The sequence below is a fragment of the Prionailurus viverrinus genome, chromosome D3, assembly GCF_022837055.1.
Source record: "Prionailurus viverrinus isolate Anna chromosome D3, UM_Priviv_1.0, whole genome shotgun sequence".
Lineage (NCBI taxonomy): Eukaryota > Metazoa > Chordata > Mammalia > Carnivora > Felidae > Prionailurus > Prionailurus viverrinus.
The window spans coordinates 78,619,938-78,636,694 of NC_062572.1; the positions used below are offsets into that span (position 1 = coordinate 78,619,938).

General features: G+C 42.4%; 1 protein-coding gene across 4 annotated transcripts in view; it reads left to right on the forward strand.

Moving 5' to 3' along the window:
- The window catches only part of MALT1 (MALT1 paracaspase), a 64,531-nt gene that overhangs the window by 6,569 nt on the left and 41,205 nt on the right, over positions 1 to 16,757 (forward strand). For 3 of the 4 annotated variants that reach the window (XM_047827308.1, XM_047827309.1, XM_047827310.1), the window contains exons 2-3: positions 3,637 to 3,803; positions 14,598 to 14,719. In XM_047827308.1, the coding sequence (XP_047683264.1) occupies positions 3,637 to 3,803; positions 14,598 to 14,719 (289 nt within the window). Of the gene's footprint in view, positions 1 to 3,358; positions 3,509 to 3,636; positions 3,804 to 14,597; positions 14,720 to 16,757 lie in introns of those variants that run through there. The other variant, XM_047827311.1, reaches the window with a different exon arrangement.

The following is a 16,757-nucleotide window of genomic DNA, read 5'->3' on the forward strand; positions in this document are numbered from 1 at the left end:
GTTTCTCATTTTTTTCTATATCAGCATAAATATTAAAGCATCACTTGGTTACATTTGGTGAGATATACCAGATTCTGATAACCTCTCTGTATCATAAAAAAAAAATTATGTTTAGCTTGCAGCATTCTTGTTTTTATAAATCTCATATTCTAATTATCTCAAAAAAATTGGTGATCCTTAAGCTATCTCTAATACTGGTTCCCCGACTTGGACATTACAGGGACTAACAAAAGAAAATTTCATAAAACGGAGGACCAGTGGGTATCTGCAGCTTTTGTTGTTTCTATTGTTATAGTCACCATTCTTCCATAAAAGAAAAGACACTTGAACACTGAAAAATAGGAAAGACCATCGTAAAGACAAAAAGACAGTCTTAGTGTCCTTTTTTCTTTTAATTTTTTTTTTGATTTTTTTTTTTTAACGTTTATTTATTTTTGAGACAGAGCAAGACAGAGCATGAACGGGGGAGGCTCAGAGAGAGGGAGACACAGAATCCAAAACAGGCTCCAGGCTCCGAGCTATCAGCACAGAGCCCGACGCGGGGCTTGAACTCACGGACCGCGAGAGCATGACCTGAGCCGAAGTCGGCCGCTTAACCGACTGAGCCACCCAGGCGCCCCTTAGCGTCCTTATTTTTATCATTTTACCATGGACTTCAGATTGTGCTGCCACTGGTCTACGGTCCAGAATTTGGGAACAGTTAACCTATATTATGATGAGTCACATTTAACAAAAATCGATATTGAATATATTCATTTAACTGAGACACTTGGAAAGAATGGTAAGTATAGAGACAGGAGGCCTTGAAGGACATGATCAGGTTACCAAACTAGGAACTACTCAAAAACATTTTTTTTAAATTTCTCTTAATGTTTATTTCTTTTTGAGACAGAGACAGAGCATGAACGAGGGAGGGTCAGAGAGAGGGGGAGACACAGAATCCGAAGCAGGCTCCAGGCTCTGAGCTGTCAGCACAGAGTCTGACATGGCCTCGAACTCACAAACCGTGAGATCGTGACCTGAGCCGAAGTCGAATACTTAACTGACTGAGCCACCCAGGCACCCCTCGAAAACATTTTTAAGGAAAAGCTAAAACAGTTTCAGAAATTAGCATGATTAGGAAATTGATATTCTTTTAATATCCCCATATTTTTATTGCATAAGAAAAGCTCACTTTTATTGCATTATTATTTGCCACACACTAAGCTCTTGGGGCATGGATTATCTAATTCTAACAATCCTATGAGGTGGATGATACTGCCAGTGAAATTATTTTGGTTGGATACATTTTTTTTTCTAAATTTGTGAGATTACCAACTTCACTACAGAATTATAAATCTTGAGTGACCATTGTATAAATGCTCTGGTGACCTTTTAATAAAAGTGATCAAAATGAATATGGAATAAGGTTATTCCAAGTCATATGAAAACTTGCGGACCTTGCACCTGCCACAGCTTTAATACTGTTACCCCTTCCGTCCCTCTAGCTTCCAGCCTTTTTAGCTACGATTCAAATTCACTCAGTAATCATTCAGTTATGAGTGACTAATACGGGCACGACAGATTTTAGGTATCGAGGGGTTAAAAATATAGGGTTTCTGTTTTCAAGGAGTTCGGTGACCCAATTAGGTACAGAAGACATGGATATGAAAGAAAAGCTCGTGGTTTTAAGGCAAAATGGTGCCAACTGAGACGTAGAGAATTGGGGTCTGCATACAATGACCCGAGAGCCAGATTTGCACCACTACCGGCTTATGAGCTAAGAATGGTTTTTATATTTGAAAAATCGCAAAGCAAAAGACAAGGAAGAAGAACACGCAGTGGACCGTATGGCCCATAAAGCCTAAAATATTTACTCTCTGCCACGTGACACAAGTTTGCAAACCTTTGGTATACGAGAAGAGCACCCTCAGGAGACCGTGTCTAAAGTGTATTTGGAGGACTTGTGTGGTCTGGGCAAACCTCACAGAGAAGTGAGAGGTATTGGACTTTCATTTAAACTGGTAGGGAAGGGAAAGGTCTCTCTGAAGGTGTGTGAAGCGCGAATTCTACAGACTATCGTGGAGATGACCCAAAGGCTCTGGTTGGCCTTTGTTGTCGGTCACGTCTCTTTGGGAAGATTATTGGGGTTTTTTTGTTGTTTTTGTTTGGTTTTACTTTATTGTTTTTCTTCTCTTGCATGTTTCATACTTGTGCTTTCCCTTCCTATGAAATGGTTGAAGTCCGTACTCCTTGTCCCATTATTTCTGGCCTTGTACAGTCTGGTCTTAACCTTTCTAACCTTGTATACACCTACTGAATACAATGACATTGAAAAAGAAATGGTGTGTGTACGTTAAATGGTGATACTAAAAAGAAATAGTTTTAACAAAAGGACGAGACCTAAAGATTCTTTAGAGTAGAGGTCAGCAAACTTTTTGTATAAGGAGCTAAATATAAATAGCACATGTGTTCAGCTTTGCAGACCAACTACTCACGTCTGCTGTTGTAACAGGAAAGCAGCCATCCACGTTTGTAAAGGTACGTGTGAGGGAGCATAACTGTATTCCAACAAAACTGTTTACAAAATCAAGTGGCTGGGTGGGTTTGGCCCTTAGACCAGAGTTTGTCTTCCTCCTGTGATAGGGTATTTCTAGGTGCTTAGAAGTACTGTACTTTGAACGTCAGTAGCACTGATAGTCTTTTAAAAATTGTTGATAAAATGAGCACACATAGTAAAAATTCGACAATACAAAAGGTTTACAGTGAAAAGTGAATCGTCCAGCTTTGAGCTCTGCTGCACTGGCTCCCCTCTGTAGGACAGTCCCAACTACTAGTTTCTTGCCCATCTTTTCAAAGTTAACTCTACACATAAGAAAAACACATATTAATAAAAATGGTATCATGCAGAACATACATTGTTCTGTATCTTTATTCGCATGATCACACACACAAGGACACTACTTTGCTAATATAAAATACCATATGTTAAGTTTTTTCCATTTTTCAAGATGTCTCAAGATCTGTGCCTCTTTCTTGGGTCATATTACACTTTATAAAAAGTGCAAGAAAGAGTAGAGAAATGCATCTGATCTTTTTATTCCCTGTTCCCAAATTAAAGTAAAAGTTTTTGTCAGTATCAAAGCTAATTTCTCTCGCTTCCTGTTTAAAGAGTTCTCTCATCTTCTTTTTTTTTTTAATTTTTTTTTTTAATTTTGTTTGAATGTTTATTTATTTTTGAGAGAGAGAGAGACAGAGCATGAGCAGGGGAGGGGCAGAGAGAGAGGGAGACACAGAATCCGAAGCAGGCTCCAGGCTCCGAGCTGTCAGCACAGAGCCTGACGCGGGGCTCGAACCCACGGATCGTGAGATCATGACCTGAGCCGAAGTCGGACGCTCAACCGACTGAGCCACCCAGGCGCCCCTGATCTTCTGATTTAGTAGTCATGGGAGCTGATCTGGAGAAGAGCATAAAGAGGAATCCCCTATGAAGGCAGAAGGAGGAGGAAAGGACAGTAGCATTCATAACGTAAATAGCTTTTCACTACTCAGCGACTCACAGCTTATTCCCTATAACACCTGCAATCATGCCAAACATATAGCAGGCATATCACGTTGGAGAAAGTTGTTGACTTGAATTAAATCTGTCGTTTGCAGCTGTCTGGACTTGGAGCAGTGTTCTCTTAAGGTCTTGGAGCCTGAAGGAAGCCCAAGCCTATGTTTACTGAAGCTAATGGGTGAGAAAGGTTGTACGGTCACAGAACTGAGTGACTTCCTGCAGGCTATGGAGCACACCGAAGTTCTTCTGCTTCTCAGCCCCCCAGGTAGGTTCTTCTCCTAGCGTATTCTCCAGGAGTTTGTGGAGGCAGACTTAGAGGAAAATATCTCATTTGACAATGAATTGTGTTAAATGATTTTGGAAAATGTAAACGTTTGGAGCCTCGTTTTCTCCCCCACGTTGAGACTAAAGAACACACAAAAAGCAAATATAACACAGAAACATCGATTTGATTGTGGTTCAAAAACATCAACTAGATAGAAGACATTTTGGGGACAAGTAGAACAATTTGGATTTAACATGCATGTTAGATATTAGGGAATCATGTGATAATGGTGGTGTAGTTCTGTAGAAGAATGTCTCTATTCCAAGGCGATGCATGCTAACGTATTTAGAGGATGGGGCGCCTGGCTGGCTTAGTTGGTAGAGATGAGACTCTTGATCTCAGGGTTCAAGCCCCACATTGGGCGTGGAGCCTACTTAAAAAAAATTGTGACGTATTTAGGGGTAAGATTTCTGTAATTTGTGTTGAAATAGTGCAGCCAAGGCTTAGTCCGTAGAGGCTGTGACTCTTGATTTTGGAATCACGAGTTCAAGCCCCACATTGGAGGTAGAGATTATTTAAAAACAAACAAAAAAAAAAAAAAAAAAAAACAAGAAAGAGATAATGCAGCCAAAAAAATAAATAAATACGTATTTATTGATATGTGTGTATGTATATGAGGGAGATAAAGCAAATATGACAGATGTTTAGTGTTTAAGTATTTTGCTAACATGATGCGTTTGAATTGTTGATCGACTCATCCGTGTTTTTTTTTTCTGAATGTACCAATATTGAGTGAGACTTCTTCCTTCCAGGGTCAGGTGTGAGGAACAGGAAAAGCCGCCCCCCCCCCCCCCCCCCCCCCCCCCCCCCCCCGCCACAACTACACATGCAGTCAGTCCTGGGCAGGCAAGTCAGGCAGGAAAGACCACGTGATCTAAGTCACCTGATGGCAGCGGCCCCGCAGACCTTCCTTCCCAGGGGTCCAGTTTGCCATTACGGGTCCCACTAGAAGCAGAGAAACCGGTAGAAGATTAGGAGGGCCATGGGTTAAGGACTTGTGCTCTCTGTTTACGTGGTCTTGATGTATGCAGTTTTTACTACGTAGACAGGTTACTTGTGAAAATATTTTTAACTTAACACGAGAAACCCAAAATTACAATTCAGATCTTACTGTTTACTTAGTTCTGAGGTTCGGGAATTAGGGACACACGGTAGTGGTAGTTCTGTTTACCAGAAACCCCAACTCAGCTCGGCGTAATAAAGGGAATAAATTCTCACTGAAAAGTCTTGAAGCAGGTTGGGCTTCAAGAGAGGCCAGAGACAGTGTTTTCAAGGAATCAGTTTTTCATCTTTGCCCTTCCTTTTTTGTTATTGGCTTCCTTCCAAGAGTGACTTTCTGCATAGTTGCAGGGTACCTACTGATTGTTCCTTGCACTCATCTGTGTCCCGGCAGCAATCACAAGGTTGATTCTAGTTAACTCCTTTTGATGACATGCCTGTTCCTCCCAGGAGGGACGGGGCGGAAATAACCCCTGCTAATGCATTGTCTGTCACCAGTTGGTGAACTTCTTCGTGGGGTGACATTTGTTAACTTTTATATCCCCTGTGCCTTGACTAGGACTCAGAAGTTGTGACGATTGAAATCCGCCAGTCTGGGGCACTCAGTTAGCTTCTAAGTTCTCGTACTTGATAGAATACCATAGCGGGGCCTCCGAAAACGCAAGAAACCTCTCCAGGAAGTAAATACAACTTTTAGATCTCGTTATCTTTTTCAATAATCACACTTAATTTCTGTGACTCTTGGTTGCCAAGTCTATAAAATGCGAGTAAGTGTTCTCTCCGTGGCGGACCTGCAAGAGTGATGTGGAATAATGCCGCCTCGAGCTGCCTCCCCACCACCGCAGAGGCCTCCCATCTCGTGACTTCTGCTGGATCACTGGCCTGAGATCTCAGGTTTCCGAGTTTTTGAAGTTTCCCATGTATGAAGCTGGGCTTTACTGAACTTGAGTCACATATTTATTTATGTGTAACGATCTGCCCGAAATTTTTGACAATATTTTAGATTTTGACTTTTGACAACCCAGCAGGGAATGCAGAGCCGACCTAACAAGCATCAGTTGTCTCCCCTGCTTTTGACAGGTCCGTTTCTGCTCTCTGTGTTTTTCTCCAAATGGTAGGATTAGCACATTACTGGGAGTGTTCCTCTGTGCAGATCATTCTGATATTTGGCCTGCAAGCTTTTTTTTTTTTTTTTTAATTTTTTTTCAACGTTTATTTATTTTTGGGACAGAGAGAGACAGAGCATGAACGGGGGAGGGGCAGAGAGAGAGGGAGACACAGAATCGGAAACAGGCTCCAGGCTCCGAGCCATCAGCCCAGAGCCTGACGCGGGGCTCGAACTCCCGGACCGCGAGATCGTGACCTGGCTGAAGTCGGACGCTTAACCGACTGCGCCACCCAGGCGCCCCGGCCTGCAAGCTTTTTGAGAGTTATCCCCTGGGACTTTCTTGCATTTGAGGGGAGAACAGGCAAAGGAAAGCAGTTTCTATGTTAACATTTTTATGTTAACACTTATGCACTGTTTCTGTGAAGTTTTATGTCATATTAGCTGTATAGTATCCTTTGGGAATCAGCTGTTACTTGAATATTAAGTATTGATTTAAGAGGACATATTTTAGGATCTGAATAATGCTCAGTAATTTCAGGAATAAATAATTTATTGTTAGCTTTCTATGTACATTTTACGTGAATAATCTAAAACTATATTTGCAGGGGTGCCTGGGTGGCTCAGTCGGTTGAGTGTCGGACTTCGGCGCAGGTCATGATCTCACAGCTCGTGAGTTCGAGCCCCGTGTCGGGCTGTGCTGACAGCTCGGAGCCTGTAGCCTGCTTCCGATTCTGTGCCTCCCTGTCTCTCTGCCCCAATGCACTCGCATTCTGTCTTTGTCTCTCTCAAAAATAAATAAACGTTAAAAAAAATTTTTTTTAATAAATAAATAAAAAATAAAACTATATTTGCAGACACCAGAATAAAGAGATGTAAGAATTACAGAGAGGGGCGCCTGGGTGGTTCAGTTAGTTGAGCGTCCAGCTCTTGGTTTTAGCTCAGGTCATGATCTCACAGCTTGTGAGATCGAGCTCCGCATCAGGCTCCACGCTGACAGCACGGAGCCTGCTTGGGATTCTCTCTCTCCCTCTCTCTCTCTCCCTCTTCTCCCCACCCCCAAATAAATAAATTTAAAAAAAAATAATTATAGAGACAGTTTTAATATTTTAATAAGGATATTGAGAATAAAAAATACTGTAATTAAGAAGGAAAGCTTTGATACAATCCACTTAATTGGGGATTTTACTCATTCGTTCAGTAAACAGTGTATCGTATAATACTGTGCACCAGTACCTTTACCATTCCAGGCATTGTACTTGGTGCTGTGATTCACAGATAATTAAAACCAAAGTTCTTGCCTAGGAAAGGTTCATAGTCTAACAGGAAAAACAAAGCTGTCAATGATCACGTCCTCCACAGTTGTAAAAACAAGTGCAAGTCTTACCTGATCTTCAGTTTTTCCTTTTCAGTGTATTCCTGTATCTTGGTGAAAAAACAAAATAAATAGGTCCTCGTGTTTTCTCTCTTTTCTGTGGTAAGGTAGTTTCTTACTACCACAGAAAGTCCAATGACTTTTCTCTGATTGTCTCCATAGAGAAGTCTGCTTTTGGTGAGTAGGGTGACTTCTGTCCAAGATGCTTTGAACCTCTGAACAGACCTTTCAGACCTAAATGCAGAAATAAGAGGAAACTTTAGGTTCATTTTAGTCTTATTTTGCCACATTCCATTGCAGTTTGTGAGCTGACAGCCAGAGATAGCCATAGGAGAGGGCTGTAATAAGGAGTTTCTCTCATTTTCTGAGAAGCTGGGTTTCTTTTACGTATTTGTTTTGGTAGCCAAGAAGTAGCTGGGGCAGACGTCCCCCTGCCTCTAACTGGAACGATCCCTTGACTAGGAGCCAAGCTCAATGGCCCCTCACTGAGCATGGGGTCAAAGCCAAGGGTAACTCACCCCTAACTTCATGCTCTCCATGGGCTCTGACACCTAGTATATTTTCTGAAGGAGCCCCGTAGGATTGAGGTTTACCCTCTTCTGCTTTGTTTCTAATTGGGCTTTTTTTTTTTTTCCCCTAACTGGGCTTTTTCACAGCACGTGGATTGCCTAGCTGCTCCCCACTCCCAGTTTATCTGGCCTGTCCCTTATGTTAGAAAAATTGCATACGGTTTTTATGTGTGGATGGTGCCCGTCCCCATTTCCCAGCACTCATTGCTTCCCAATTTTATTCCCTTGCTCATCTCACTGGGAACTGGAGGGGAGTGGGAGCGTTGAGTGGGTGCTGACATTGTTTGAACCATAGCTCCCATAATGGTTTTTTAGACCATTTTTTTAGACCTTTATTTTCTCATTAAAGGACCCAAAACCCTGACTCCAAGGGACCAGTATTGGCATCTGTATCCTTTGCAAATAATGAACCTAGATGTGCAGTTGAAGATGTTTGTGTCTTCTGTTGTAAGCGAAAACATGCTGAGTAGATTTATAGGCTCCATCAGTTACATAGTTCTGTAGATCACAAAATGGCTGCCAAGGAAGTGATGCCCTGACCCAGAATTTGTTAAGCAGAGCCTAGACGATGGGGGATGGTTAGAGAGAACGAACGTCGTATACATGGGTTTCATCAGATGAATCCCAGATTTCACTCTCTGTACGTATCAGACAGCTCTGGCTGAGATCTCTTCGGTGGCGTCTTTTCCATTTGGCCCACACCTTTTTTATTTCACATCACTTCACTTTTTTTTTTTTTAAATGCCTTTTAGCACACTCACTGTTACGTTTCTGATATCAAAATTTTATTTTTTATTATTCTTACTGTCTTTAAGACAGGAGCCAGGGTGGTGGACTATTATTCACTCATTTGCAAAATACCTTTAGTTCAGAATCATCTTATCTTTATAGTTCTGTGAAGGAACAGAACTGTGCTGTTACGAACATTTAAATTTTAAATGTGAGCACGTATTTATGTGGAAAGTAAGATTTCCAGTGGTTATCACTTAGCCAGAGTCACAGTTATTGACAAAAGTAGATTAAAGCCCAGGTCTGCTGACCTCAACCTGGACTCAGTGTCATTTCTCTCATGGCTAGGAAATTTCTGGGCTATTTGAGAAACTTGGTGATGAATTATTACCCCAATTGCCACTTTGACCCATGGACGGCAATTTTCTGTCCTTGCCAAAGTAAAAAACACTGCTACTACATCTCATAAGGGACTTTCCGTGTTTCGGGAGTGACAGAAATTTCTGAAAGGAAAATATCAAGAAGCGAAAAGAGGCAACAGTGGTATGGATGGGAATAAAGATAAGGGAGAAGGGTAGAAAGGTAGAAAGGCAGTGGTGAGGTCTGAACGAATGTGTGTCTGTGCCAAGGTTTCCAGGGTCAGTGGCCGATGTGGGGAGAAGAAGGGGTATGATGAGGGGACGAGGTTTAGCCAGCGTAGGTGCAAATGTACCCTGACTTGTAAGGGGGACATATATGGACTTGCTGTGGTTGTGTTGGGGGGAGGTCGGTGGAGGAAGAGAAATGGGATTTATTCTGGGATAATATGAGGAGGCACTTTTCAATGATAGCTTAGAAATTCTTAGAATAACTTGGAGGAAGAGTTTTGGATAGAAGCTGATGGAAAGAAATTTTTGGTTCATGGTCTCTGAAAACAGACGGATTGTAACGTATACGGTACTTGTAGAAGTTCCCGGAGCAGCTGTTTGTAAATTGCATCAGTATTTAAATGCATCTCAAGAGGGGCGCCTGGGTGGCTCAGTCGGCTAAGCGTCCGACTTCAGCTCAGGTCACGATCTTGCGGTCTGTGAGTTCGAGCCCCGCGTCGGGCTCTGGGCTGATGGCTCTGAGCCTGGAGCCTGCTTCCGATTCTGTGTCTCCCTCTCTCTTTGCCCCTCCCCCGTTCGTGCTCTCTCTCTGTCTCAAAAATAAATAAACGTTAAAAAAATTTCTTAAATGCCTCTCAAGAGACACTAGCCTAAAGGGAAGCTATCGTGAATCTTCCTGTCACCATAGGGAATCACCCTAATTTATGTTTTGGAATTCCAGCAGGGTTTTGAGTTTTATTGGTCAGTGTCACGAATCTGTGATCTACACAGGTTTGTGTTGAACGCACGATCCCCGTGTTCCATCGTACCTGGTTCAGACTCTTCCCGGCTTACAGGAAATCAAGTAACCTCTTTGACTTCTTTGCAGATGTTATCTGAAAATAGACTTGTTTGCCAGGAAGCTGTGTATTCACGCTGTCAAATAGAACTTTCATTTGTTTGCCGTGGTACACCCTGCGTCGCACTATGCCATCTTCCCTCCTTACCTTTGTTCAGCACCTTCTGACTAGTGGGCGCTGCGCGAGGGTGGTTACAGGTTGACCATGGTTCCCTGCCACACAACACTACGTGGGAGGAAGGAAATTTGTGTGGTTAAGGCATGGGAGGTATTGTGACTTCTTGTCTTTACTACTCACCAAGGGCAGTTTCCAGATCACGTGGTGCCTTTCAGTTCTCAGCCTTTGAAGCATGAAGTTATAAATACATGTATTTATTTGCTTTGCTTGTTGAACACTAGACTACTGAAATTGGTGTTACAGGACAGATGTATAAGCTGAGTTTGAGTGTACATTAAAAATCATGTAGTCTTATCTCCCACACGAAGGAAGGATACCCTTTTAGGACATCCTGACCCTATGGGCCCTTTGTCCGTTCAGAGTCATTCATTTCTTTGTAAGACACTATAGGGAGAAAGCCCTTTAATTGACATCAGTCTTCTCTCTTTGTATAATAGGAGAGAATATTTGCCGTGGTAAATTTATGAGCACTGCCTGGCGCTCTCACCGTGGCAGACGACTAACACTGGAGGTGCGCTAAGGAGGGGCACCTGGCTGGCTCAGCCGGTGCAGCATGTGACTCGATCCCAGGGTCGTGAGTTCAAGCCCCACTTTGGGTGTGGAGATGACCTAAAAATAAAATCTTAAAAAAAAAAACAAAGTTGGGGGGATACCTGGGTGGCTCCGTCAGTTAAGCGTCCGGCTCTTGATTTCAGCTCAGGCATGATCTCACAGTTCATGGGATTGGACCTGTGTTGGGCTCTGCGTGACAGCACAGGGCCTGCTTGGGATTCTCTCTCCCCCTCGCTCTCTGCTCCTCCCCTGCTTTGGCACATGCTCGCCCTCTCTCTCTCGCTCTCTCTCTCTCTCTCTCTCTCTCTCAAAATAAACAAAGTGTTAAAAAAAGAATCACTGGAAAATAACTATGGATGTGTTAATTAAGCCAGTTGTAATCACTTCACAATGTGTATGTGTATTAAATTATCACATCGTACACCCTAAATTTATACACATTTCATTCGTCAGGTGTACCTTCAAAAGGCGAAGAAAAAAAAAAAAGAATCACTGGGTTAACAAAAGCATGGGGATTTTAAAGCCCAAGAAAACCTAGGTTGCATTCTGGTTCTGCCATTTTACAATGGAAAAACAATTAGTCTCAGAGATTAAATACTATACTCAAGGTAATTTGGATGACTTTTTGCAAATAACTTCATTTTCTTCATTATAACATAGGTGTAATCAATATCTAACTCATATGGTTCTTTTGAAGGTTAGAGATCAAAACGCCTGGCACATACAAAGCAGTCAGTAGTTTTTATTGTGATGGTGATACGTGTTCATTCAACAAATACGTGTTGAACACTCAACTGTTTCACCATATGCCAGGCACTATTCCAGATGTTGGGTAAACTGGTGACGAAGACAAACGAGATCCTTATTGTCCTGAAGCTTCTGTTTCAGTAGGTGAGACAACGAAACAGGGATTTCAGTTGGTTCGGGCAGTGAAGCCCACAAAGTGGGGTGAATATAATAGAGAAGGTGGGGGTGGGGGATAGCTAGTTTAGAGACATTTCCCAGCGAAGCCAGAGACCCAGCAGGTGATGAGAAAGAAAGCGCCGGCCAGCCGGCCGTGAAGCAACAGGGGGCTGGAGGGGAAATCCAGCAGAGGACTAGTAAGTGGAAAGGTAGCAAACAGCTGGCTTCTGAAAAGAGGGGCTGGTGTGGCTGGAACAAGGAGAATAGGAGGGGACGAGGTTAGAGGCATCGGTTTATGTAGGACCTTGAGACCATGATGAGGAGTTTGAATTTTATTCTAAGTACAGTATGAGGTCAGTTGAGGGTTTTAATCAGAGGAATGATATGGATTGATTTATGTTTTAAAAAGGCATTTTGGGGGCGCCTGGGTGGCTTAGTTGCCTGAGCGTCCGACTCTTGATTTTGGCTCGGGTCATGACCTTGTCATTTGTGGGTTCAAACCCTGCACCGGACTCTGCGCTGATGGCACAGAACCTGCTTGGGATTCTGTGTCTCCCTCTCTCTGCTCCTCCCCTGCTCGTGCTCGCTCTCTCTCTCTCAAAATAAATAAAAATTAAAAAATAATAATAAAATTTTTAAAAAAAGACATTTGGGCTGCTGGTTGGAAGCAAGAAAACCAGTCTACAGGCTCTAATAGGATTCCATCAGCATCTGATGGTGGCTTGGGTTACGATCATGGCGTTGAAGATGAGGAGACGTGGAAAAGTGCGACCGACAGGACTTGCAGAGAAATTACTTGAGGGGTTCGGGAGGACTGCTCTCAGTTTTCGCCCTGAGGAACCGGATGGAAGGGTCGGCTGGGATGGAAGACGGCAGGGCCTCACGCAGGAGTAGACCTTGTTCAAAGAGGATTTGGGACTCGTCAAGTTGGAGATGGCTAGAAGACCCACATTTTAAAGCCCATTTGGCCACAAGCCCTGTGTTTTTCCGATTTATATTTGTTCCCTTCTTTTGTTGTTACAACTTTTTTTTCTTTCTTATCACACATAAACCTTGAAAATCAGAATCTTTGTATCTTGAAGTTGTGACATAAGCCTTTCCTGGCCAAACACTCGCATTGGGAGTGTTAAATGCAGTGCTGTGAATTGGCCGGCCGAAGTGAGTGCATTCATCCCATTTTCTGTCTTCAACATGTATTTTCCAACCAACACAGAAGACCGATTTCAGAAGAACTCTGTTCCTTCTTCCATACGGTGCTAACATAAAGAATTAACGAATGGGAAAGTTCTCCCTTGGCAAAGGTTTCAAATTCTTTTTTGAGAGGATGTGCTCTCTTTACTAAAGATTTTCCAGGGTTTCTCCAGACCCTCAAATGTAATAATTGTGCGATAAATATTTATTTTGGATTTTGGTTTTATTTGGTATCTTTCTGAAATGCTTTTCACTTACCCATTTCACCTTATTTACTATTTTTGTTCTGGAAAGTTTAGTATCTTTGATGTATTAGGACTGCTTTTATTTGGACTCACTCCTCTTCAGTTGTAATCTTGTTTTGTTCCTTTGGATTGGTGGGTTACAGAGGAAAAACCTACTGTTATCAGATCATATGCAGGATAGATGAGGAAAGAAAATAAAACTAGGTACAGAGAATTACATTTTACAAGTTTTTTTTTTTTTAATTTAAATCCAAATTAGTTAACATATTTACACATTTTAATGACCTTTCCTTCTTCCTTCCTAAAAGCCAGCTAACCCACTTTTCTGTATTACAACCTTGGCAAATGTAAAATTTCCTAACTTTGGTTTCTTTTGTATCGGTTATGTGTTGCTGCATAACAAATTACCCCCAAGTCCCAAGCTTAATACAAGCAGCATTTATTACTTCACACAGTTTCTGAGAATAGGAACCTGGAAATGGCTTGGCTGGGTGGCCTTGGCTCCAGCTTCGGCCTCTGCTGAGGTGGGAGTCCAGCTGTTAGGCAGGGCTGCAGCCGTCTGGTTTGACTGGGGTTGGATAGTTCTCAGGTAGTTCACTTACAGGGCCTTCGGCAGGAGTCCCAGCTGTCTTTCCTTATCACTCGGGCCTCCCACCGGGCTGCCTGAGCATCCCCATGTCAGGGCAGCTGGCTTTCCCAGAAAGAGTAACTGAGAGGGAGGCGCGATGGAGGGCATAACATGATTGACTTCGGATCGTCTTTAAAGCTTTCCAAGTGTCGATGCTGAAAGCCCTTCCTCAGATAAGAAATGCTCGTATCCCATATTTCAGATTTATATCCTGCTGTTCTGTTTCCGTGCCTTTGTGTGTGCAGAATAGTTTCATTTTAATGCCAAGTCATAACATTAAATTCAGATGTCTTTTGGAGACGTTCTCAATGGCCAACACTCGTCTTATTGTAACAGTGCCCCTGACTCAGTTGAAGTGCCAGCCGTATGAGCGTTTCTGACCACGTGTTTGACAAGCCAGCACTGAGAACTGCATCATGAGTGCTATCTAGCAGACATCTGTTTAGAAGGTGCATCCTGATTCCAGAGGTGTTAGAATGCAGAAAAAAGTTTTCTAAGACTTGAAGAAACAGGGCAAACAGTTTTCTCCTCCAGTCATGGGAAGTACAGTAGATCAAAGTCTTCTGGGGATGAGTTTCTTTCCTCTTGGTTTTACAAAGCCTGGAGCTCACAGATGCCTAGTCTGATGGGGAAGGACACACGAACGGGCAGTTTGCAACTGGAATGAATGTGCAAGTTATTTCCACGATACTTTTTTCTTTTAATTTGGTTTCAGAAACATAAACAAGGAAAACCTCTCTACCGTAACTTAGTTAACTTTTTTTTTCTTTCCGTCTTCCTTTTCTTTCTTCCTTCCTTCCTTCCTTTCTTTTTTTTTTTTTTTTTTTTTTTTAAGGAATAAAGATCACCGTAAACCCAGAATCAAAGGCAGTCTTGGCTGGACAGTTTGTGAAACTGTGTTGCCGGGCAACTGGACATCCCTTTGTACAATATCAGTGGTTCAAAATGAATAAAGAGGTAACTTTTTATTTTTTATTTTTTTATTTTTTCAATATATGAAATTTATTGTCAAATTGGTTTCCGTACAATACCCAGTGCTCATCCCAAAAGGTGCCCTCCTCAATACCCATCACCCACCCTCCCCTCCCTCCCACCCCCCATCAACCCTCAGTTTGTTCTCAGTTTTTAAGAGTCTCTTATGCTTTGGCTCTCTCCCACTTTAACCTCTTTTTTTTTTTTTTTCCTTCCCCTCCTCCATGGGTTTCTGTTAAGTTTCTCAGGATCCACATAAGAGTGAAAACATATGGTATCTGTCTTTCTCTGTATGGCTTATTTCACTTAGCATCACACTCTCCAGTTCCATCCACGTTGCTACAAAGGGCCATATTTCATTCTTTGTCATTGCCATGTAGTACTCCATTGTGTATATAAACCACAATTTCTTTATCCATTCATCAGTTGATGGACATTTAGGCTCTTTCCACAATTTGGCTATTGTTGAGAGTGCTGCTATAAACATTGGGGTACAAGTGCCCCTATGCATCAGTACTCCTGTATCCCTTGGGTAAATTCCTAGCAGTGCTATTGCTGGGTCATAGGGTAGGTCTATTTTTATTTTTCTGAGGAACCTCCACACTGCTTTCCAGAGTGGCTGTACCAATTTGCATTCCCACCAACAGTGCAAGAGGGTTCCCGTTTCTCCACATCCTCGCCAGCATCTATAGTCTCCTGATTTGTTCATTTTGGCCACTCTGACTGGCGTGAGGTGATACCTGAGTGTGGTTTTGATTTGTATTTCCCTGATGAGGAGCGACGTTGAGCATCTTTTCATGTGCCTGTTGGCCATCCGGATGTCTTCTTTAGAGAAGTGTCTATTCATGTTTTCTGCCCATTTCTTCACTGGGTTATTTGTTTTTCGGGTGTGGAGTTTGGTGAGCTCTTTATAGATTTTGGATACTAGCCCTTTGTCCGATATGTCATTTGCAAATATCTTTTCCCATTCCATTGGTTGCCTTTTAGTTTTGTTGGTTGTTTCCTTTGCTGTGCAGAAGCCTTTTTTTTTTTTAAATTTTTTTTTTAACGTTTACTTATTTTTGAGACAGAGAGAGACAGAGCATGAACAGGGGAGGGGCAGAGAGAGAGGGAGACACAGAATCTGAAACAGGCTCCAGGCTCTGAGTTGTCAGCACAGAGCCTGACGCGGGGCTCGAACCCACGGACTGTGAGATCATGACCTGAGCCGAAGTCGGACGCTTAACTGACCAAGCCACCCAGGCGCCCCTGTGCAGAAGCTTTTTATCTTCATAAGGTCCCAGTAATTCATTTTTGCTTTTAATTCCCTTGCCTTTGGGGATGTGTTGAGTAAGAGATTGCTACGGCTGAGGTCAGAGAGGTCTTTTCCTGCTTTCTCCTCTAGGGTTTTGAGGGTTTCCTGTCTCACATTCAGGTCCTTTATCCACTTTGAGTTTATTTTTGTGAATGGTGTGAGAAAATGGTCTAGTTTCAACCTCCTGCATGTTGCTGTCCAGTTCTCCCAGCACCATTTGTTAAAGAGACTGTCTTTTTTCCATTGGATGTTCTTTCCTGCTTTGTCAAAGATGAGTTGGCCATACGTTTGTGGGTCTAGTTCTGGGGTTTCTATTCTATTCCATGGGTCTATGTGTCTGTTTTTGTGGCAATACCATGCTGTCTTGATGATTACAGCTTTGTAGTAGAGGCTAAAGTCTGGGATTGTGATGCCTCCTGCTTTGGTCTTCTTCAAAATTACTTTGGCTATTCGGGGCCTTTTGTGGTTCCATATGAATTTTAGAATTGCTTGTTCTAGTTTCGAGAAGAATGCTGGTGCAATTTTGATTGGGATTGCATTGAATGTGTAGATAGCTTTGGGTAGTATTGACATTTTGACAATATTTATTCTTCCAGTCCATGAGCAGGGAATGTCTTTCCATTTCTTTATATCTTGTTCAATTTCAAGAGGTAACTTTTTAAATGTACTTTACTTTCTCAGTCATAAGAGAGAATGATAGTAAATTAATTAGCATCATTATCCTCAGCG